At 44.3% G+C, this 25908-nt stretch overlaps 1 protein-coding gene across 1 annotated transcript in view; it reads left to right on the forward strand.

The window, feature by feature from the left end:
- MRE11 (MRE11 homolog, double strand break repair nuclease) overlaps positions 1–25908 on the forward strand; it is a 295143-nt gene that overhangs the window by 92105 nt on the left and 177130 nt on the right. The window contains exons 11-12 of the mRNA XM_044284591.1: positions 14882–15008; positions 17853–17959. Coding sequence (XP_044140526.1) covers positions 14882–15008; positions 17853–17959 — 234 coding nt within the window. The remainder of the gene's footprint in view (positions 1–14881; positions 15009–17852; positions 17960–25908) is intronic.

The raw sequence follows: 25908 nt of genomic DNA on the forward strand, positions 1-25908 counted from the left end.
AGCCTGCGGGACCGTCCAGTACACAGCCATTATACACTCACCTAAAGAATTATTAGGAACACCATACTAATACGGTGTTGGCCCCCTCTTTTGCCTTTAGAACTGCCTTAATTCTACGTGGCATTGATTCAACAAGGTGCTGATAGCATTCTTTAGAAATGTTGGCCCATATTGATAGGATAGCATCTTGCAGTTGATGGAGATTTGAGGGATGCACATCCAGGGCACAAAGCTCCCGTTCCACCACATCCCAAAGATGCTCTATTGGGTTGAGATCTGGTGACTGTGGGGGCCATTAGTACAGTGAACTCATTGTTATGTTCAAGAAACCAATTTGAAATGATTCGAGCTTTGTGACACGGTGCATTATCCTACATGGTACATGGTGGTCATGAAGGAATGGACATGGTCAGAAACAATGCTCAGGTAGCCCGTGGGATTTAAACGATGGCCAATTGGCACTAAGGGGCCTAAAGTGTGCCCAGAAAACATCCCCCACACCATTACACCACCACCACCAGCCTGCACAGTGGTAACAAGGCATGATGGATACATGTTCTCATTCTGTTTACGCCAAATTCGGACTCTGCCATTTGAATGTTTCAACAGAAATCGAGTCTCATCAGACCAGGCAACATTTTTCCAGTCTTCAACAGTCCAATTTTGGGGAGCTCGTGCAAATTGTAGCCTCTTTTTCCTATTTGTAGTGGAGATAAGTGGTACCCGGTGGGGTCTTCTGCTGTTGTAGCCCACCTTTCTTTCCCATTCTGACATTCAGTTTGGAGTTCAGGAGATTGTCTTGACCAGGACCACAACCCTACATGCATTGAAGCAACTGCCATGTGATTGGTTGACTAGATAATCGCATTAATGAGAAATAGAACAGGTGTTCCTAATAATTCTTTAGGTGAGTGTATGTCTCCGGGTGGGACTGGCACATGGCTGGACCGTAGACCGGTGGGCATGTTTCGTTGCGAGGCATGTAAACCGTGCGATTACATATCTGCATCTAAAACCATCACATGCTGTGCAACGAATCGGGTTTTCGCCATACGTGATTTCATTAATTGCAAGAGTAAAGGTGTGGTTTACATCTGTCAATGTCATTGTCCAAAGGACTACGTATGTCGGGAAAACAATCAGAGAGTTGAGAAGGAGGATATGTAAACATCAATGACAGCCACAAAAAGAACATCACACCTGTAGCCAGCTCATGGAGATGTGGATATCATTCTTAAAGGGTTTCTATCACCTCGTTTTGACATAATTAGCTATCAGACACTAGCGATCCGCTAGTGTCTGCTCTACCAAACAATGCTATACTAATGCCTTTGTGTGCAGCCGTTTGCCTAAAAAACTAACTTTTATTGATATGCTAATGAGCCTCTAGGTGCTATGAGGGCGTCTTTTCAGCACCTAGAGGCTCGGTCTACCTTCACAAAATGCCGCCCAGCTCGTCCCTCCAGCCTGCCCATCTCCTCTGGAATGCGATCCTCCCTCTGAGCCAGCGGACGAATTCTCGCGCCTGCGCCGTGCGCGTCTGTATTCGGCGCAGGCGCAGTGACTGTCTGAACGCTCCCTGCGCCGGCATCTCCACTGCGCCTGCGCCATCTGTTCCTCGGAGCACTCTGATGTAATCGGCGCAGGCGCAGTGAATGTCTGGCCGCTCCCTGCATAGACATCTCCACTGCGCCGAACACAGACGCGCACGGCGCAGGCGCGAGAATTTGTCCGCTGGCTCAGAGGGAGGATCGCATTCCAGAGGTGATGGGCGGGCTGGAGGGACGCGCTGGGCGGCATTTTGTGTGAGTAGACCGAGCCTCTAGGTGCTGAAAAGACGCCCCCATAGCACCTAGAGGCTCATTAGCATATCAATAAAAGTTTGTTTTTTAGGCAAATGGCTGCACACAAAGGTATTATAATATCATTGTTTGGTAGAGCAGACACTAGCGGATCGCTAGTGTCTGACAGCTAATTATGTCAAAACGAGGTGATAGAAACCCTTTAATCCTGCAAGATGGCTCCCATATACTCCAGCTCTTAGACAATGCCTTATCTTCTCCAAAGCACGGAGGTTTCACCCTTCCCAAGAGGACCCGCCTTCCTGATGTATTACATATGACGTATGCTGTACAGTGGCGGATCCAGAGCCTGGTCTCGGGAGGGGCACTTCCAGGTTATTTTCTGTCCCCCGCCACAAAACAATGGTGCTTATAGAACAGACTACACAGTGTAGCGGTATACGGTATATTGTGGGGCACAGTGTATGCTATATGTGTATAACAAACATATTTCACATGAAAACTTACAGTTACTTGGCTTGGCCCTTGGGGATCTCGGACGCCACTTCCACACTTTGGCCGGGGGCTCGACGGAGCTGATGTTGTGTGTTATCCTAATGAGAAAGATTTCATAATAAGGATTTGGAGAAAGGGCAGAGGGATAGCAGAGCTGGGAGAGGCTGGTGCTGCTACTAGGGGGTCATACCATGGGGGAGTAATAAAGCCCACCATAATGCCCCCCCCCCCCCCGTAGTAATAATTCTCCTTATAATTTGACAGTGCAAAAAATACTCCCTTGTAATTTCCCCAGTTGAGCTAATGTCCCCATAGTTCCCCTATAATGTGGCAGTATAAAATACCCCTACATAGTGCCCCCAGTAAATTCCCCCCATAGTGCTCCTCTCCCCCTTCCTCCTTATGCCCCCCATAGGTACCAGTATAACATGCCCCATATATACCATATATAGTGCCCCAGTAGATGCCCTCAGTCTCCCCCATAATTTGCAAGTATAAAATACCCCTTCTTATTGCCCCCTGTAGATGACCCCATAGTACTCCTCTCCCCCCTTCCCCATATTACCCACCATAATGTGTCCCAGTATAAAATGCTACTGTACAGAGCCCCCCATATAAAATACCCCTTCTTTGTGGCCTCAGTAGATGCCCCTATAGTGCCCACCAATCATGTGCCAGTAAGAAGTACCCCCCAATCATGTGCCAGTAACAAGAGCCCCCCATCATGCGCCAGTAACAAGAGCCCCCCCATCATGCGCCAGTAACAAGAGCCCCCCGTCATGCGCCATTAACAAGAGCCCCCCCCATCATGTGCCAGTAACAAGAGCCCCCATGATGTGCCAGTAACAAGAGCCCCCCATGATGTGCCAGTAGCAAGAGCCCCCCCAATGTGCCAGTAGCAAGAGCCCCCCCAATGTGCCAGTAGCAAGAGCCCCCCCAATGTGCCAGTAGCAAGAGCCCCCCCAATGTGTCAGTAGCAAGAGCCCCCCCAATGTGCCAGTAACAAGAGCCCCCCCATGTGCCAGTAGCAAGAGCCCCCCCCCAATGTGCCAGTAGCAAGAGCCCCCCCAATGTGCCAGTAGCAAGAGCCCCCTCAATGTGCTAGTAGCAAGAGCCCCCCCAATGTGCCAGTAACAAGGGCCCCCCTAATGTGCCAGTAACAAAGGCCCCCCCAATGTGCCAGTAACAAGGGCCCCCCCCAATGTGCCAGTAACAAAGGCCCCCCCAATGTGCCAGTAACAAGAGGCCCCCCCAAAGGGCCAGTAACAAGGGCCCCCCCAATGTAACAAGAAGCCCCCCAAATGTGCCAGTAATAACAGACCCCGCCCCCCCCTCATGTGCCAGTAAAACTAGTAAAAAAATTTAAAAAAATAAAAAATAAACTTATACTTACCTCCATGTCAGCGATGCGATGCAGGCCTCTTCCGTCTGTGTCCCGCGCTGTATGGCTCAGGCGGTGCGATGACGTCATCGCGCTGCCTGCGCCGTCCTCTGATAGGCTTAGTGCCTGCAGCCTATTAGAGGAAGGGGAAGGGACACGCCTCTCCCTCCCCTGCTGCAGCACTTCCATCTGTATCGCTGTCCTGAGGACAGGGTGGCGTCCCACCTATTCTCGAGCTGTGCTAATCCCTTACCTCCAACAACGAAGTGCGGCTTATTTCTTTGATCTCGGCTCCTTCGGCGTCCCTCGTGCTCGAATCCTGGCTTGCTCCTGATCAGAGTAGGAATGGAACTGTATCACTCCAGGGAGTTTAACGAGCGCTGGTTTCTGTATGGGACGGATCTGTCTCTCAGATAGTTGTTGATCAGGAGGTACAAGTAAAGATGTTATGCGTACGCAAGAATGGTGGTATTGTGGGGTCCAGATTCCTCCCAGACGCGTTTCGAAGTCCCAGAAAGGTACTGACTTCTTCCTCAGTGGTAACTTGGCTCCCACTGCACCACCTTTTTATATCCTCTTTCCTAATTGGATCCAGTTGGAGCAGAATCCCGCCTTGGATCGGGATTCAAATCACATGATAACAAAGATCCGTCCCGAATTGTAATGGCGAAATCCAAATATGATAGAATAGGTGTTAAAGTAAGATTGTTTAAAGATATTGCATCTCTCCATATTTGGTAAGTCTCATACATATATATTATATCAAAATCTTACTTCCAATTAAAAAAACGCAAGTGCGGTAATGGTGCGGTTCTGATGCGTTTTTTTTATCTGCCGATGCGTTTTTTCACTAATGCTGCTGAAAACTTGCCCTTGATAACTTGGATAAAGGGTTTAGTGTTATCGACATTCTTTACTGAGTTATATCCTGATTTGTACTTTCCTTGTGTTACAATAATCACTTAACTCCCACTGATCTAAATCATACTCGTGGAATTAAGATACATATAATCTAAAAGGTATAAACGAGTATAAAAATATATAAAAAGACATTAAAATCAATATCATTACAATTTAATCAACAGAAAGTGGTATAGGAGGACTTGTGTAGGCGTGATGGACATGAGATTGTGGCTGAATAACAGTGGGTGCCTTCCACCAAGGCACGGTCGGATGTACGTAATATATATACCATCCGACCTCGCATCAGTGGAAGGCATCCACCCCATAGCCTTTGTAATCTATAGAAAACCCAAAATTTCCAGTTCAGCATTTAATCCGTGATGTGAGGAGATGTGAGAAGCCTCCAAGATTAATGTATTACAAGGGCACTTATTATGCCATGTAGTCTATCTATTTACATCATTGTGTGGACTCCTTGATATCTAGAGGGCTCTTAAAGTGGGTTAGGTGTAAATAATGGAGTGGTCAGAGGGAGCCTTTCTTGTCCATTAGAGAGATGAGATACGGAGGTAGATTGAGTTATCCTAATGTGGGCAAAGAAACCCTTATTTGTCTTTATGAGACGCGGGAGATATATGAATTAATGACTCATATGTAACACTATATTGTCATCTCTTTATTACCTAGAACTTTGGAGTTTTGAGGGATTTTGAGTGAATAATAGAACTGACACTGAGCACTTGGAGGGGTAGAAATTAAAAGAGAGGACCTGTTGAATGTCTGGGGTGACTATTTGAGGCCTTGGGTTATAAAATAGAGGACATCTGAATGGTTGCTTTCCTCCCCTTTCCCTTGCCTTTCTTTCAAAAATATCCCCCCCTCTGGTTGGTGATCAGGTCTATTCTAGATCCTTCACCTTCTGTCCTCCTTGAGTGTGCCCCTGAACATTGCCCCGCCCCCCCGTGAAGGCAGCGTGTGCGCTACATATATCTGTGTCTGCGCGCCACTAATCCTCCTGTGCACCCGTGAGTAGTGCTCCGCCTCCCTGTTGGGGAAGTTTCATCTGCGTTTTACCAACTTGCAGCGCTGCGTTCCACGGACTTGTCAGGAACGTACCAGGAAATGGGCGGGGTCACACGGAGGTGTGTTCCACCGGCAGGAAATGGTCTTTCCGGCGGACAGAAGGATCATCAGACGCCGCTATTTAAATCCAGCAGTAGATACCCCATGTCTCTGCAGCATCGGTCACCTTTGGAGACCAGGTTACGCTATGGGGGATCAGCACTTGTGAGTAGTGGCTTGTGGCACTATTATCCTATGCCACAGCCCAAGTCTATTTGTTTTTTGACAGTATGTAACTTTCTATCTTAGGTGGAACCATTTTCTCTGAATCACCTGAAACCGCATGTGATGTCTGTGCCCCCCCCCCCCCCCCCCAGAATTGTACATCTATGTAACGAGTTTTTTTTTTTTCTTTCACTAACATTTATCATCTTTATCTTTTTGTAACTTTGGCCGTCATATTCCTATATATATACCCCCTGAGGAACCTGAGCTCGGGGAAACGCATCTGGGGAAACATAAGGGAATAACCCATATAAGTAGGGCCTAATAGGGTGAGATAGGATAGGTACGAGGACGGAGAGGCTCCACCACCAGGAGTTGTCTCCGGGCTGAGGATGTAGATAGGGTCTCGGTAGGGAACATTAACCCACTGGGAAACCCCTGATTCCTCCTAATCCCGCCTTGTCCTATACCATCCTTAGGGTACTTTCACACTATCGTTTTTCTTTTCCGGCAAAGATTTCCGTCCTAGGGGCTATATACTGGAAAAGAACTGATCAGGCATATCCCCATGCATTCTGAATGGAGAGTAATCCGTTCAGGATGCATCAGGATGTCTTCAGTTCAGTCTTTTAGACTGATCAGGCAAAAGATAAAACCGTAGCATGCTACGGTTTTATCTCCGGCAGAAAAAAAACTGAAGACTTGCCTGAATGTCCCATAGGAATGTATTAGTGCTGGATCCGTCCTTCCGGTCTCCGCGTGCGAAGACCAGTAAAAATGTGAAAAAAGATACAAGACGGATCCGTCTGTCCGCATGACAAGCGGAGAGACTGGGTCCGTTCCTGCAATGCATTTGTGAGACTGATCCGCATCCGGATGCGTCTCACAAATGCTTTCAGTCACATCCAGGTCGGCGGATCCGGCAGGCTGTTCTGATGACGGACCTGCCCGCCGGATCACACTGCCGCAAGTGTGAAAGTAGCCGAAAGTCTTAGTTTTTTTACATATTTATTTTATTTTATATATCTTATTTTCATAATATACCTACCCATTGATTAGGGCTGCAATAATTAAGAGTGTGACCTTTTGTGTCTGTTTTTTAAAGGAATTGAATAAATATGGATTTTAGGGTCTTTTTTTAAAATACTTTTGTAGGTTTGATTGTGTTTGGATATATGGGACCTGGTGATTATTGTTAATTTATACCTTGATTTGTTTTGTGAATAATTGTCTGTAATGTTACATTGAGAAAACGTAGATCTTGTAATATGTAGATGCTGCAGGATCAAGCCATTGACAGTAGGTATTGGGGACTGCCCCTCCCCCTCCCTGCGCAGTGGGTATTGCTCCTCCCCCTCCCTGCGCAGTGAGCCCTGCACATGTCACAGAGCATGCCCACAGCATTCTCTCCTATGAAAGCACATTTTAAGGTTTTGTAAGTGCTTGTGGCTACAGTAAAGCAAATCTCTGAACTGCTGTTCAAAGTGCATAGTAGCATCTCATGCAGGATGATGGCTACCCACACCCCTTCACGCAATCGGCTCTTGGTCAAAGAAAAGGGAGGAAAGGGGGTGGACTGCATTTGAAAAGCTAGCTAGACAAAGCCTTTGACTGGAGCTTATGTCACTCTGGAGCTAAAGTGGCTGCTCACCCCTGGGGACCTTTTTTGCAGACCCCCAGCATGGCCGGACCCGCAGTGGGAATCATACTTACCTGATCCCTGCTGTTGTGTATCGGCTCCATCTCTCCCTGTCGGGGCTGCAGGTCTCAGATCTCCCCACTTCAACATCTGCTTTGATGTAGTTCATGTGTGCGCTGCAGCCAGTTATCGTGGGCAATCATTGGCTGCAGCGGCCTCATGACCTGTTCAAACTCGATGTTGACATAAGGAGAGCTGACACTTGCGCGACCCCAGGGGGATAGATGAAGCCAAAACCTAGCAGGAATAGGTAAGTCCCACCGCTGGGCCTACCACACTAGGGAGTCTGCAGAAAAGGTCCCCAGTGATGAACAACCCCCCCCAAAAATATGGCTTAAGTTAGTGTTTATGAGCTGTCAGGAGTTCAGAAGGCTACAGATTGAGCCGGCAGAATAGTTACGTCTCTGATGGATTTAGTGTTATATTTTTAGCCCAAAAAGAGGAGAATAAAATGCCAAAAAAAACTGCCACCAAAGGTGTCCATAGCCTTTAAAGAGTTGACACCTCTGCATGTTATTTTGTGGCACCTATGGGTTGCTACCATACTCCTCAATACAAAAATGAAGGACATGGGACGTGGCTTTGCTGGTTTGGAAGACTCGCCCACACATTGACCTTTGATGTTTGCATCAAATGTTCACCTGGATTCTTGACTTGGAGTATCTTCTCATGTCTATTTCTTTTATCGCTGTAGTCATACAGGGTTGATTATACAGATGTGTGGGAAAACATTGTAAAGGTCCATATTAACAATTCCTTACAACCTATGCTCAGGCTATGTCATCTTAGCACCTAAATAATACTTTTTCCGTACCTTATGCCTCTTCGCCCTTTCTGTAAAGCCTTTGTAAAGCAGGATGTTCCTAACATAGTCATCCATTTTGGAGACTGTGGTTGTAGTTATCCTCATTTGTCACCCAATGCTAACCACCATGCTGCCCCAGTGTAGGGTGATTATAGGTTAATATCTATTATCTTTGGTAGTCTAGGGTAATGAAGAGGTTAATAGTGCTATCTAATATCCCTGTGGGTCTAGGGTGAATATCAGCTAATATTCATTATCCATGATGGCCTAAGGTGATAAGGAGGGTAATGCGGATATTTCCAGTCCCCGGTGGGCTGTGATGGTAAAGAGGAGAGTAATGCTGTTTGTTATCCCTGGTGGTTTAAGGTGATAGGGAGGTTAATGCTGATATTTCCTATCCCTGTGGTCTATTGTGGCGCAGAGGATAATAATGCTATATGTTATCCCAGTCATCTAGGGTGTTTATGGGCTAATATTTATTATGCCCGGTGGTCTAGGGTGATTAAAGAAATTCATACTGATATTTGATTTCTATGGTGGTCTAGGGTGATGATGGGCTAATATCTAATCTCCCTGGTGTTTTAGTATGGTTATTGGCTAATATCTATTATCTTTGGTAGTCTGGGGTGTTAAAGAGGTTAAAGGAGTTTTCCCAGAGAGGTCATCAGTGCTTGGTGAGCAGAGGAAAGGCCTCGGCGATGCTGTGAGTGCCGGTGCCTTCTCAAACAGCTGATCGGTGGGGGTCAGACACCTGGAACCGGAGGATAGGTCATCACTTCAAAGATGTCGTACAACCCTTTTAATATTGATATTTGGTATTCCCCCATGAATGATAAAGCTGAAAAGTGATGTGTTTATAGCTTCCTTTTGAAGTGTAAAATGAGGATGATTACAAGTTCAAACATTTTTACCAGCTCCTCCTGCTTCAATAATAATCACAGACACTTCTGTATTAAACCCTAATACTCCTTGAGTCCGGGGCTAATGGTGGTCTAGGACTGGAAAGTGCACCTATAAATAGGGGTTGGACTTTTTTATTTTTATTGTCTGTCTTCTGTCTGCTGGCATCCACCACTAGGTGGAGCTAATTGGATAGGTCGCTACGCCTACAGCACCAGTATATGCATTGAGCTCCCCCTTATTGTATCAGAAAGAATTGTGCCCTATTTTACTGCTCTAACCTATCAGACAGTCTATAAATATAGGTAAGGTAAGGGGCTGATCTTTGGGCTTTCCTCCTTGGTAGAAAATGAAGGGCACATAGTCCTCGTTCTTGGCCGCTCTCCATCCTCAGTGAATGGGTTTTTGGAAAACGGAATGAACGCATTTGACTATTTCCAATGCCCCTATAGAGTTCTATGAAGAGGAAGAGTGCGGGTATGTTCTGCTCTCCTGCCTGTCCTTTTCAACAGTGGGTGTCCTAGAGGTCAAGCCCATACCTCACTTACCTTTTATAACCTGATTGCAGTAGGATGACCTCTTCTCATAAACCTCTCAGAGATTCAAGATACTAAATGTGCCTCGGGGGAAGGCACTCTTTACATGCCCCCTGGGAGTTGGCAATGGAAAAGCTCCTTCATTTATTAAGTTCAATGAAGGGAACAACCTGGTAGAAAACAACCATTTACCCTGAGGTTCATCTCTACAAGAAATGTTGAGTAGCTGGATATCTGATTCCCTGATAGCAGGTCGATGATCGCTCCTCTTGCAGACAATGCACCGTCGCCGGCTCTGCTCTTACCTCCCAACTGCTCCCGTATTATTTCCAAACTTCACATTGAAGACGCGTGTACATGTCAAAAAATCATCTCTCAACATGTCCAGGATCGTTTGTAAAGGAAAGGGCTATTGTTTGCTTATCTGCCAGCATAGTCTCTCACGGAGATAATCGTCTATCGTTTCCCATTCCAGTATTTTATTGAACTGATGTATTATTATAGGAATACAATATGTACAAACTGTTAGGAATTGCACAGAGATGCACTTATTGCCCCCTTACAAAGAGCTTACAGCCCAATAATCATGGATATTATTTAAAAGGTAATGTATCCCCCCAACCCATACAAATGATATGCTCAAAGTGGCTTTTGTGATAGACGCCGTTCAGGTCTTCCATAAAAATATACACACATGAATAGAAAAACGTGAAGATTAACCCTATTAAACCAGACATAATGCCAGGTAGAGTTGATCCTGTGGAGTGAAATGACCCCTCTCTTGTTCAAATACACAGTCGAGTCACATTATTTTGACCACCAGCTATTTTCCAGAGTAACCACCTAAACCAGGCATCCTCAAACTGCGGCCCTCCAGCTGTTGTAAAACTACAACTCCCACAATGCCCTGCTGTAGGCTTCACTAACACTGCGGTTGTTTCCTAGTACGTCCTAGTAGTGGTCGCAGCAGTAAATGACCGCAATCCACTGTTCTATGGTGGCAGAATCCCTTAATCCCCTCTGCTGAGCTGTGTACAGCTTTTCTTGAGCTGAGCCGAGTGCAAGAAGAGCTGTGAAAGTGGAGATTACCTTTTATTGTGTGTTTTTGTAAAAATGTCAGGAAGATATTTTTGTAAATAATGTCACCTACCCTCGCTCTCCACGCCCCCTCTTCAATGTAGCTCACTGTTCAGTTTCTCGGTATCTTCTGCCTTCCCGCTGCTGCTGGAGGACAAATCCCCTCTAAAAATGAAATCGAACCTCCTGCTGTTCTCTTCCAATAAGATAAAAAAAAGAGAAAAAGCAAACAGTGTATAAAAGGATAAACTAAATTACATATATTTCTGTCATAGCCATAGCTTTTTCAGCAGTTTGTGCTCCAGTAGCTCTCCTGTTGTATCGTCCCGGTGGGCTAGGCTTACCTCCTGACTTGCATCAATGATTCTTGGGCACCCCTGACCTTGTCGCCGGTTCACCAATTGTCCTTCCTTGGATTACTTTTGGTAGGTACTAACCACTGCATATCAGGCACGCCCCACAAGACCGAGAGAGGCTTTGACCCAGTTAGTTGTCACAAGGTCGCTCAGATTCTTGCGCATTCCTGACCATTTTTCCTGCTTCCAACACATCAACTTCTACAACTGACTGTAATATATCGCACCCAGGGGCGGACTGGGAACTTAGTGTCCCTGGAAAAAATACTAAAAGTGGCCCAGTTTTGTAGTCGCGTACAAATTAATGGAAGGCAAGGCCAGCTGTACTACATTGCTGCACATTATACCTCCCCAACAGAGTCAAATACCATAGTCCATCACAAAATACTGCCAGCAGCACAAAATACATCCCCAAAAACTTCCACTGGCCAGCCATGAGGAGGGCTCAGGTGGCCCCCTGGGCATCGGCCCACCGGGAAATTTCCCTGTAAGGTCTATGGCCAATCCACCCCTGATTCCAGCCCTTGACGGCTTCATCGTCCCAACATTGTCAATGCTATTGCCTTCTCCTCAGTCATATGTATATGGTATCCCCCCACCCATAATAACAGTAGGATTAGTTGCCCACTGCACATTGGCAATAAAAAGATATGGTGGAAACATGTTTTTCAGTTTTAATGCATTTCATCATAAACTAAATAGAATGCTGCATACAACATTATAAAAAAATTAAAATAAAAAAAATGTATGCCCCACCGGATACAGAAAAGTGAACATTTTACTGCTCTGAAATTCAGTCCAATAAGTTTAATGTGACTGATGGGGGACAAAGCTCGTTCCGAATAGCCTTCTAGTGATTATAGGGTCCTGCTGTACCAGTTCAGTCCGTACCCTCTGTCCTTGTCAGTAGAGAAAAGCCTTGGTAATTGGTGGTCTACTTTTCGCTTTTTACTTTGTTACTATGGTTATCTTACAATACATGTAAGATGAAGTGGCACAGGATGATAATGCAGTAAAAAGTGAAAACTGCAAAAAAACTATATGAAATTGGTATTTCTGTAATCGTATGGACCAGCAGAATAAAGGCACAGTGTACGTCGCAATAACAAAACCCAAAAAGCAGTGGTGGAATTGCTGCATTTTCTTTATCCTGCTTCCCAAAAAGTGATCAAAAGTCATGCATATCCCAAAATTGTACCAACGATAATAGCAGCTCATCCCTCCAAAAAATAAGCCAGTCGGAAAATAGCTGTGCTGGTGTCTGAGAGACTGAAAGCAACATGGTGCCTGTAAACCAATCCATCAAAATATAACCAAAAGGTGATTTCGGGGTCTCTGCAGATGTGATGTAGTACCCGAAAACCATTCCAGCAAACGCCACCATCCAAAAGCTAAATTGCACTCCTTCCCTTCTGAGCCCTCTTGTGTGCCCATACAGCAGTTTGTCTACAATTACGGCATTTGCATACCCAGTAGAACCCGTCTATAAATTCAAGAAGTGTGGTGTGAGTCTCAAACGGCGCATGATTGACACTGCATATTGGGCACTGAAATGTCATAGCTGTGAAAAACTTTTTTTTCCCCTTTGCACGGTCCGCTGCACATTCATTTCTGAAAAATACCAGTGTTGTCAAAATGCCGACTTCACCTCTGAACACCTTGAGTTGCACAGTTTCACAATGGGGTCACTTTCTGGATGGCCTCTACAGTTGTCAGCACAAGATGCATAAATCACTGCATTGGGCCTCAAATTCACATGGTGCTCTTATATTCCTGAGCCTTGTTGTATGTCCAGGCCAATGATTAGGGCCCCATGTGGGGTGTTTATAAAACCATGAAACACCGCATGATAATAAGAGGGATGACGTTTCTCGCTGGCATACCCAGGGAGCAAGATATTGGGCACTGAAAAGGAAAATCTGTGGAAATTTGCCATTTTCACTTTGCACCATCTGCTGTACATACATTTTTGCAAAACACTTGGGGCAAAATGCTCACTACACCCCTTGGTAAATTCTGTGAGGGGTGTGCTTTCTAAAATGAGGTGACTTCTTGGGGGTTTCTTTTTTCATTTAACCTCAGAGCCTCTGCAGGTGTCCACCAGTGCTGTATACAGTAAATTACCAAATTAGGCTTCAAATGCAAGTGGTGCTCCTTCTCTTCTGAGCCCTGCAGTGTGCCCAAAAAGCATTTTATGACCACATAAGGGTCATAGCCGCATAGCTGGATAGTGCCACTTACCTTCTGAAGACCATTGACTATAATGGGAACCAGGTGGATCTGGCTGCTCCCCGGCCAGGATTCAATCAGCCAAGCAACAGTTTTCGTTTGGCCGAATGCTGGCGTTTATGCCAGGGAGTGGACGTTTCCAGGGGCAGATTGGCCATAGACCCTACAGGGAAATTTCCCGGTGGGCTGGTGCCCCATGAGGCCACCCAAGTTCTCCTCTCTGCCGTTGATTGGGTACATAACTGCACATGTCCTCCTGAACTCAACTGCTGTGGCCCGCATCTCACCTTCTAAGCCCTCTGTTCCATAGACAACTGGTGTAGGAGGACAGAAGATGGTAGCTATTGATGGCCACCACAGAGGGCCAGTTTTTGGGGCAGTATATTGTGCTACACTGTGTTATTTGCTTCTGTTTGGATGGTATTTTGCGCTATGGTATTGTTAACTCCACCTACTTATGTTGGCCCGCCTTCTGTTAATTTGGACCGGCCTACAAAATGGGGCCACTTTTTTTTTTTTTTTTCATGGGGCACTTTAAGTTCCCAATCCGCCACTGGACGTTTCCCATTATAGTCAATGAGGTCTGGTTGGAGTTCGACACCATCCGACAATGCCGAATCCAGAGATCTCCGGCAGGCTGATTTCTGCAGAAGCAGCTTGCCAGATTGTTGTGCCACATGTGTGAAAGTAGCCTAATTCTGCCTGTGATGGTAAGGAAAGGGCTACTTAAAAATTACCTTTACAGAACTGGAAATCACAACCTATTAGTGGTCAGCATGTAAATTGCAGGATTATATATAAATATATTTTTAAAAATGTATGTTTAAAATGAAAACGTGATTTGACCAATAGATCATTTTCTGATGACACAGAGTTAAATCATTTTGTGCAGTCCTGAAGGTCAAATATGACCTTGTCCTTAAAGGGTTTATCTAATCTTAGACAATGGGGGCATATCGCTAGGGTATGCCCCCATTGTCTGATAGGTGTGGGTCCCACCTCTTAAACCTACAAGGAGAACGGAGCAGAGAAAGTTGAGGAGGGCGCACTGCGCATGCGCAGCCGCCCTCCATTCATCCGTTCATTTCTATGGAGCTGAATGGGAGCGGTGGCTGCGCATGCGCGGTGCGCTCCCATTCACTTCAATAGTAGAGGCGGGGAGCTGCGCCTAGTGGTGGACGGACCCTGGGAAACCCGGGGTCCTCCAGCCACAACTCTCCCCCCGGCTCCGTTCTCCTTGTAGGTGCGGTTCCCAGAGGTGGGACACGCACCTATTAGACAATGGGGGCATATCCTAGCGATATACCCCCGTTGTCTAAGATGGGATAACCCTTTAAGGAGTTAATTAAAGGTGGCGCTTTATTTTAAAGATCTATATCAGTGCTCAGTGTTATCTCCTTGTCTCTCCCAGGTGGACTACACGGGCGGATTTGAACCCTTCAACACTCTTCGGTTTAGCCAGAAGTTTGTAGATAAAGCTGCTAATCCCAAAGATATTATACATTTCTTCAGACACAAGGAGCAGAAGGACAAGAAAGGTTTGTACAGGAAGCAAATAATCTTCTCTGTTAATCAATATAGATAAGAATGCCCTTTTTCTGGGGGCGTGATCTTTCTGCTCCAGCTCTCTTCCTATAACTGTCATAGCTTCCAACAGGAGATGAGGCTGATGGCAGATGAAACATAGAACAGAGCATGTGCGTCCACCTCAGCCAGGTGGTCAGAGAAATAAGGAAAAGAACAAACAGCGGGTGGCGCTATACAGATCCTTTTATAATTTGGTGGCTATAATAAAAATTTTATTGCATGCATTTACAAAAATTTTCAGATCCTGATGCTGGTTTTGTCTTTAGCAAATACAATTTATAGATTGCATAATGCAAGATTATATTCAAACTGTCAATTCCTCATAGTTTTCAGGACCACTGCTTGCTGTGATTCAATGGGAACCTTCATTGTTTGCATCTAGAGGAGTGAAAACAAATCCTGTTCATGTCATGATCACCGTGATGCATGGCTTATTAGGCTGACCATACACTTCAGATAAATGTCAGCCAAACCTGCTGATCTCTGACCATCTGATGGGCAGATATAGGGGGGGGTATAAGGATTGAGCGGTAGATTTCAACATGCCCAATCTTTTTCTTCTCAGATAGAAGCCAAGCAGGCATGTGTATGGGGGGATCGGGAGAGGATGCTTGTTTAGCTGACCGTAGAGGTCCCACTACATTTTTTCCCGGAAGAGTAAAAATACTCCCCTTACCATTTTTGAGGAGTATTTTTAGGCGAGGAGAACGAAACTTGCAGTAATTCAGATACATAGGGGGTCATTTATGATTAGATATACGCTACTTTTTGGCGTAGATCTGTCTTAGATTTTGTCGCAAAGGTTATTTCCATAAAAATATGTGACTTTTGACCCTTTTACGCCACTCACGCCTGCCGAAAAAGGGGGGCGAGTAAGAGGGCGGGCCGGCAGGCCCATCTGTTTTATCATTCTCTATGCCAGCAAGATTTAGTCTTGGTGTATGCTGGCGGATCATTTGCCGCAGAGGCTTCTACATAACTTTGGCTCATCCACCGCTGGTGCAGGGGTCTAAATTGCCGGTCTTAATAAAAGACCCCTATAATACATAGCCTGCACTTGTTCACATCCGTTCAGAGCCTCTGTTGAAGATTCTGTCAAAAAGACCAGACAAAAAAGCCTCGCATGCAGGACTTTTTTGTCTGGTAAAAAGACAGGATCCCGAACAGAAACTGAACAGACTCCATCATAGTCAATGAAGTCTGCTGAGCGCTGTTCAGGTCAGTTATGTACCCGATTCAGCAGTTCCGTTATTTTCATTTTTCTGCTCATCTAAAGGAGCAGAAAAACAGAAATAAATAGCGGTGGTGTGAACTTGTATTTATGCAGGGGGACCATTACTTGTCTAAATGACATATCTCCCCATTGTACAGCCCCCTCAAAGATACAGTTCCATGTAAATAACATCACTGCCCTTCCTCCAGCCCCTCCAACATACAGTCCCATGTAAATAACATCACTGCCCTTCCTCCAGCCCCTCCAACATACAGTCCCATGTAAATAACATCACTGCCCTTCCTTCAGCCCCTCCAACATACAGTCCCATGTAAATAACATCACTGCCCTTCCTCCAGCCCCTCCAACATACAGTCCCATGTAAATAACATCACTGCCCTTCCTCCAGCCCCTCCAACATACAGTCCCATGTAAATAACATCACTGCCCTTCCTCCAGCCCCTCCAACATACAGTCCCATGTAAATAACATCACTGCCCTTCCTTCAGCCCCTCCAAATTAAAGTTTGTCATATATATATATATATATTTTTTTGATAGTTTATTAGAGCTAGCCACGTATACCTGAGTTAGGGTCCATTCACCCACCTCTACCCATACAACCTATGCAGCATAGAGAAAACGTAAAGGAGAACCTACCAGGACAAGTGCCATGTGTCAACCAACAAGGATGGCGTTACTCCAACGCGCGTTTCGGCGTGCCTTCGTCAGGGGTAGAGGTGGGTGATTATTTTTTGGATCCTCTCTCTGGACCGGTAGTTATTATTCTCTTCACCTGTAGCTCCCCATAACATACAGTATGATTTATGACCTACCTTTGTGGCACTCATGATTCATCTATATACAAATGTATTTATTACTCACTCATACATCAATTTATGATAATGTTGCCTGTAGCCTGTGTCCCTTCAGGATGGCGTTTTTTCTGCCCACTTGGCTTTTAATGATTATGTCCGTGATCTATATCATTTTTTGAAATTAATAAAGTATTTATGATAATTGACATTAGTACGTAGTCAGCTTCGTTTCTTTTATAGGTTTTGTATTTTCATGGGAGCTGGTACTCGTGATTGTTTACAGGTTGATCCTCGTACTATTGCCGCAATATGGATTGTATATGCTAATGTTAGCTTGGGCACGAGGATCCCTTTTGGTTGTTTTGTTTTTGTAAAAAAAATAATAGCTGTATCTTATTATTTGTTACTTTCCCAAGCTACTTTTTTTTTTAGAATATATATATTTTTTACACTGATTTGGTTTTCAGTCAGTGTCTTTTTTTCCACACTTTGTCCCTTGACAGCTTTGAATATTATGTTTTATGCATTGGGGTTTCAGAAGTCGTACGAAAACAGACTTTTACCCATTTACAATTCTCTTCATGCCGCCAGGTGGTATTCAGATGTACAGTGTGTAGCTGCTGTTTTATGTAACACTGGTTTCAGATCCACACTGCATGTGACATGTGAAGTAGATATAGGGAGCATCCATTTCAAGGTGGCGTATGTCTAGTGTTGACCTCCGCTGTGCAGAGCATATGTTAACCTGCTCTAGTTTTATTCCAGACATTGTGGAAATTAACTTTGGGAAGCTTGACAGCAAATCATCCTCAGAGGTCGCTACGCTGAGAGTGGAAGATCTGGTGAAGCAGTATTTCCAGACAGCAGAGAAGGTAAATGTGAAACCAGTTGGAAATGTTATTACAAAAAAATTGTATTTTACCATTATTATTTTTTTCTTTTTCAAAAACATACAGTATTTTTCGGTTTATAAGACTCACCTGATGATAAGATGCACCTAGGTTCTAGTGGAGGAAAATAATATATATATTTTTTTTTTCATTAGGCCTCAGGGCAGACCCCCATGTCCTATCCTCAGATTAGACCCTTGTGTCCTATCCTCAGATTAGACCCCCATGTCCTATCCTCACATTAGACCCCCATGTCCTATCCTCACATTAGACCCCCATGTCCTATCCTCAGATTAGACCCCCATGTTCTATCCTCAGATTAGACCCCCATGTCCTATCCTCATATTAGACCCCCATGTTCTATCCTCAGATTAGACCCCATGTCCTATCCTCAGATTAGACCCCCATGTCCTATCCTCAGATCAGGCTCTCATATCATATCCTCAGATCAGACCCCCTTATCAGACCTCCATGTCAGACCCCTAAATCGTATCCTCAGACCTCACTGTCATATCCTCGGATCAGACCCCCATGTCATATCCTTTCGGGCGGTAATAATTCAATTAGGAATTATTAATTATGGTCATAAGATAATTAACCATGAAAAAATTGTAGACAAACTAATTGATACAATTCACAAATTAGTCCGACTATTTCCTCAGATAAGTTCTTTTGATGTGAGATGACGTTAATGATAAAAATATAGTTCTGCATTATACAATAGACATGTATAAAAATATTTTATTGGTTACAAGGTTATAAACATATATAAGTAAATAAACACAATGATACATGCAAATGAATATATTCAGCGTTAATATAAAGCATTACAAGCTTAACAATACATGTGAGTGGTAATAACTTGTCACATTATAACCAAGCTATTATTAGGTTAGGATATCAAAATAGGAACATAAGTTATATATATTACCTCCGTTCAGAGAAAACCTCATGATATCAGGATGGGCATGTCTAATCCTAGACATCAATATGGAATGCTAAATACATTCCGTCCCCTTCTAACCAACTACACATCACATGACTTCAGGCATGGGCAAATCCAACCAACTACACATCACATGACTTCAGGCATGGGCAAATCCAACCAACTACACATCACATGACTTCAGGCATGGGCAAATCCAACCAACTACACATCACATGACTTCAGGCATGGGCAAATCCAACCAACTACACATCACATGACTTCAGGCATGGGCAGATCCATTCAAGGATATAACTTAGTAGAGATAACTGTATCCTTCCGCCCCATCCTGGACTATTTTCACACATATGACTTTGGTAAGACTATTAAGACAAATAACAGGGATCTAGGATCTTTCCTAGACCATATCTTAAATGGGAAGGACTTGAAACAAGTCTTTCCCTTGGGAATCCATCACTTAGCTTGGCGAAGAATATTACTATGAATATGCAGTATATAGGCAATCATCTAATAATCTGATAAATTATGAGTCTTGATTCTTCTGCAGGTAGAATGAAGCCTCACATTATCCTAAGACTAGATCTCACTATGGAGATGATCAATTAATTAATTAATTTATTTATTTATTTGCCAATCTAGATGGTATAATTTCACCCACATTATCCAATTAGTCTTAATAAAATGAAATATCATTCTTTGTGTCTCTTACCAAGTCCTAGTAGGAATCTCACTTCTGCTCCTAGGAAAGCTGGGTGGTCCTTCATCGCGTGTCTCGCCATGGCTTTCATCTTGATAGACCCCTCTTTCTTTCCTTTTTTCCTCCTTTTCCTTTTTCTCTCATGTGTGCTATCTTATCAAATGATCACACCCTTCCAGATTAGGGTTTCCCAATCACATCGGATGGGTGTGCTCTTATGGTAATGATCCTATGAGATCATATTTACCCACAATGCAATATTGTTGTGAATGGTGTCATGATATCCACCTGTCTCCAGATGGCACTGTTGTGTAACGTATTAACATCAGAATTATGCTACACATTAACCTTTGACCTATGCAACCTACATCAATGAGGAGGGATGCTTCTTTGACACCCTGAAACTATTTTCCCAGACGTAGTGGGACCATCTTGACTTTCCCAGACTCTTATAGGTTTGATAATCAATACAATGGGTCTTACACTCGCATTGTGGGTTAGTATATTCTAACTGTCCAAACGACTGATTCATTATGGTTAGAATAACATTAGTCCCTCTGAGTAAGGCCTCATGCACACGACCGTTGTTGTGTTCCGTTCCGCAAAATGGGGGTCCGTTGTTCCGTGATCCGTTTCCGTTTTTGTTTCTGTGTGTCTTCCTTTATTTTTGGAGGATCACCAGACATGAAGGAAAGTAAAAAAAAAAAAGTCTAAGTCAAGTTTGCCATGCATATGATAGGAAAAAAACGGACGCACGGACGCGGATGACAATCTTGTGTGCCTCCGCGTTTTTTCACGGACCCATTGACTTGAATGGGTCCGCAAACCATTTTCCGTGAAGAAAATAGGACAGGTTATTTTTTTTTGACGGACTGGAAACACGGATCACGGACGCAGATGACAAACGGTGCATTAGCCGAGTTTTCAATGGACCCATTAAAAGTCAGTGGGTCCGCAGAAAATCACGAAAAACGGAACAACGGACACGGAATGAAACAACAGTCGTGTGCATGATGCCTAAATCCCATTAGCAGAAAACCAACGTAAATGCTTTCCATATATCCTAAGAAGACATTTTCTTTTAGTGGGATACATATGGTATCAAATATATATATATATATATATATATATATATATATATATATCAATACCTTGTTATAACATGTGCCAATATAGAATATTATATATATGATTTGTCAATTCGTTTATGCTAAAACTAAATAAATCCACTATAACTAGGATATATGGATAAATGTTTTGTGTTTAACATAATCTGTAAGGAAGCAAGTACTCCCTCAAACTGGTATAATTATAGAGAAAAATATAAAAATACACTTTAGGAACGTGTGGCCTTTCCATAAGCTCACACAAAAGGGTGGACATATCATTATAAAATGGCAGATGCCACACTATTTAACATGGCAATTAATGTTTAATTTATTTTGGGCCGACATCCCTCAGATCAGACCCCCATGCCATAGCCTTCGATCAGACCCCCATGCCAAAGCCTCCGATCAGACCCCCATGCCATATCCTCAGATCAGACCCCCATGCCAAAGCCTCCGATCAGACCCCCATGCCATATCCTCCGATCAGACCCCCATGCCATATCCTCAGATCAGACCCCCATGCTATATCCTCCGATCAGACCCCCATGCTATATCCTCCGATCAGACCCCCATGCCATATCCTCCGATCAGACCCCCATGCCATATCCTCCGATCAGACCCCCATGCCATATCCTCAGATCAGACCCCCATGCCATATCCTCAGATCAGACCCCCATGCCATATCCTCAGATCAGACCCCCATGCCATATCCTCAGATCAGACCCCCATGCCATATCCTCAGATCAGACCCCCATGCCATATCCTCAGATCAGACCCCCATGCCATATCCTCCGATCAGACCCCCATGCCATATCCTCCGATCAGACCCCCATGCCACATCCTCCGATCAGACCCCCATGCCACATCCTCCGATCAGACCCCCATGCCACATCCTCCGATCAGACCCCCATGCCACATCCTCCGATCAGACCCCCATGCCACATCCTCCGATCAGACCCCCATGCCATATCCTCCGATCAGACCCCCATGCCATATCCTCCGATCAGACCCCCATGCCATATCCTCCGATCAGACCCCCATGCCATATCCTCCGATCAGACCCCCATGCCATATCCTCCGATCAGACCCCCATGCCACATCCTCCGATCAGACCCCCATGCCACATCCTCCGATCAGACCCCCATGCCACATCCTCCGATCAGACCCCCATGCCATATCCTCCGATCAGACCCCCATGCCAAACCTCCATATCAGACCCCATCAGACTTCAGATCAGAACCCTACCAGAACTAAAATAAATAACTCTCCTCTCCTGCGCTGCTCTGCAAGTCCGACAGTCTATTCTGCAGCTGCGCTCCCTGGTCTTCTTTGGGTCCGTGCAGAATTGTGACCTGATTGCATACAGTGCGCATACTACATCCTGGAGCTGTACTCAGTCAGGACACTGCAGCACGGGCCCAGAGAAGACCAGGGAGCGGTGAGTACAGCAAGCTCTAGAACCGTAACACTCACTGCTTCCCGTGCCCCCTGCATACTAGTATTTGCTTTATAAGACACACTGCCATTTTCCTTCCCCACTTTTAGGTAAAGAAATTGTCGTATAAAGTGAAAAATGCAGTAACTCTGTAATGTGTAATTGTAGTATTGGCATTACATCTCTTTGGGTTGGGCCTATTCATAGCTCGTTTGGCTACATTGGGAGTATTTCCCACTTATACCTCTGATGGAAGCCTCCTATGCATGCCATTATATAGGGCAGGGAAACAGTGATATATGGCAGCCATTGACTTCCACTGTGCATTTTACCATACATTTTTTCTACTGTGCCCTTCTGTTCTTTTTTTATGCAGTGAAAGTAAGAAGTATGTGCCGACTCGTAGTGGACCAGCCTATGCCAAAATGACATTCTGTTGGATACGAGCTGGGTTCATGAAGACCTATGGCCATGCTTTGCACATACACAGGGATCTTTCCTGGCACATTTGCCAAAGGGTTGGGAAAATACAAGATGTGAACTGAGCCTTACAAATTACTCTTACATAGGTTGTTTTGGTCAACCTTTGTTGCAAACCAGTATGTTCTTAAAGGGGCTTTTCAGTACTTTGATACTGGTGGCCTAGTCTCAGCATAGGCCATGAATATTACATATGTGGCAGTCAGTCTCCCAGCACCCCTGCAGATCATCTGACTGAAGTGGCATCAGTGCTTCGGTGAGTGCCAGGTCTTCGAGGCTCAGCGTCACATATTTAAAGGGATTCTGTCACCAGGTTTCACCCCCTCCAGATAAAAATATGGTTATGTTCAGGGAGCTTTAACCATTCCTAATGTGGTCTTATAAATGTAATCTGTAGGCTCATTTTGCTAAAAATACGCCGTTACTAACCTGTCAGTCATAAAAAATAAGGTGCCCAAGGGGATGTAAATGGCTCCAAGCTGCCGCCCTCACCTGCTGCCGTTGGTGCCCAGCGCCGCCTCATAATCTTCTGTGACGCCTCCAGCTCTCCCTCTGTAACATGCTGTGAAAGCTTCCTGCTCGCTCTCTGCTAAATAAATGACAGTAAGCACATTTGAGCTCTACACACGTGCACATGGGTCTGTAGAGCTAAAAAGGGGTTTATGGTAATGTATTGTTCACTATGACTTTTTATTCAGAGATAATCTTCTAGAAATTAAAAAATACCTTTTATGGCCCAGAATATCCTCTTAATATATTCATTTTAGACCCCCATGTCCTATCCTGGCCTATTAGCATAATAAAAGTAACTTTTATTGTTAAATCTTTAAAATTAATAATGTGGAACAAAATGTGCTCTTTGTGGTATTAAAAAAGCTCAGATTGCACTTAGTTATACTTTGTAAATTGACTATATCTTTGGAGTGTTATGAGACTAGAGATTGTTACTGACATATAGTGAGGGTATTATTATTCATACCATCTCCACTATTTAAGTTTGTAGCTATTTGTATCTCCATAAAAAACAGCTGTCATAATTTGTGTCAAAAGGCAGGATAATAACTGTATCTTTTGGACTGTTAGCTTCTTTCAGTCCCTATTGCTGGCTAAATTTGCCTTGGATATTCACATATACTAACTGCCTTACTCCATTAGCTTGAGTGCTATAAGCTACTTTTCAATCTCCGGTCCTATACTCTGTCTATATTCATCGAATCCTGCCTGGATCGTTATAGCCAGGACATCCCGTCCATCCTAACAACTAACAAGTGCTTTCTGATTTATTAAAATATATCAACAGACTCCCCCAACATGTTTCGCCGAATATACGGCGTCCTCAGGGGTTAGGAGCGGTTAACCAGAGCTTCTCTCGTGGTCAGCATTTACAGAGAGGGAAGTACCGCCTCACCAATTGCCAGCCAACCCAGACGTCCCTGTTACCTGGACATAGGTGATAACCTATCATTATGCCCCAGTATAGTATTGCTAACCAGTGGTGAGTGGGTATGACGTTCCTTCTCTCCTCTCCTCCTACTTGCGCCTGCATTGCCAACTTTGTCCCTGCGATAGCTTCTCCTGAAGTCTGATGCGCGTAGTCAGAGATAATCCTCATATTGGCCATAGTTAGGTTTCTGTCTCACATACAGCAGGTGCTGGGTTCAAGACCTAGCAACAGACAAATTGGGGAAAAAAGTTTTTAACTACACAGATGTATTTAAAAGGCCAATTTCTGGCTATATGGGGGAGTTTTATTACAAAACAAATCAAACCATTGGTGTAAAATAACACCTAAGCCATTCCGCCAAAACCCCCTTCCTTTTTACCTGTTTAAACCTGACCTGTATCTTTTGTTGGAAAAGCTAGCAACCCTGGCGGCTGCGCACTGCTCCTGTTTGCCAGCCACTGTTTACCAGGTACCGCTCTGTATTTTTGGTAGTTCAGCTCAATTCGCTTGAGTTGTACTGAGCTGCAGTGTTTGGCACAGCCGGTGCTGAAAGTAAAGAGGTGTGCCTGGTAAAATCTGATGGGTGTCAGGAGTTAAACCCCCACAGATCTGATATTAATGGCCTCCTTGTCTTTGGAGGGATTGTGGTTCTAATGCGGTTAATTACACCGTTAATGTACAAAGCGCAATAGATGAGCACGCAGGTAGCTTTGAATGAAGGCGGTGTCTGCTCTGGTGGCATTAAAACAAAGGTGCAGCACAGAGTTGGGCAAGATAATGAAAACTTTTTTTTTATTTTTTATTTTATCTATGGTGGTATTATATTGTGAGCATTCAAACATACAGTGCCTTAAAAAAGTATTCATACCCCTTGAACTTTTCCACATTATTTCACATTATACCCACAAACTTAAATGTATTTTATTGGGATTTTATGCAATAAATAGCCGAACACAAAGTAGCAAGTAAGTGTGACGTGGAAAGAAAATGATACATGGTTTTCTAACTTTTTAATAAATACAAATCTGAAAAGTTCAACTTTGGTCTCATCTGACCAAAGCACCTACTTCCACATGTTTGCTGTGTCCCCTACATGGCTTGTGGCAAACAAAAAACGTATTTCTTCTTGCCCCGATTCCATAAAGGCCAGATTTGTGGAGTACAGGAGTAATAGTTGTCCTGTGGACAGAGTCTCCCTCCTGAGAATCTCTGCAGCACCTACAGAGTGACCGTGGCCATCTTGGCTGCTTCTATAATAAGTGCTCTCCTAGCTTGGGCTGTCAGTTTAGATGTCTTGGTAGGTTTGCAGTTGTCCCATACTCAATTTTCGGATAATGAATTGAACAGTGTTCTGTGAGATTTTCATAGCTTGGGATATTTTTTATAACCTAAACCTGCTTTTCTTTTCTCTACAACTTTATCCCTGACCTGTCTGGTATGTTTCTTGGTTTTCATGATGCTATTTGATCACTAATGTTCACTAACACCTCTGAGGCCTTTACTGAGCAGCTGTAGTTGGGCTACATTCACACAACCATAGTGTTTTGCAGATCCGCAAAACACGGATACCGGCTTGTGTGCGTTCTGCAATTTGCAGCCTGCACATGGCCGCCGGTACCATAGAAAATGCCTATTCTTGTCCACAATTGCGGACAAGAATAGGACATGCTCTATTTCTTTTGCGGGGCTGTGGAACGGAACTACGGATGCAGACAGCACATGGTGTACTGTCCGCATCTTTTGCGGCCCCATAGAAATGAATTGTCACGGACGTACCGAGACATACAGACGTTCCTGCGACAGGTGACAGGAGATCTGTG

This window comes from Bufo gargarizans, chromosome 3 (genome assembly GCF_014858855.1).
Source record: "Bufo gargarizans isolate SCDJY-AF-19 chromosome 3, ASM1485885v1, whole genome shotgun sequence".
Taxonomy (NCBI): Eukaryota; Metazoa; Chordata; class Amphibia; order Anura; family Bufonidae; genus Bufo; species Bufo gargarizans.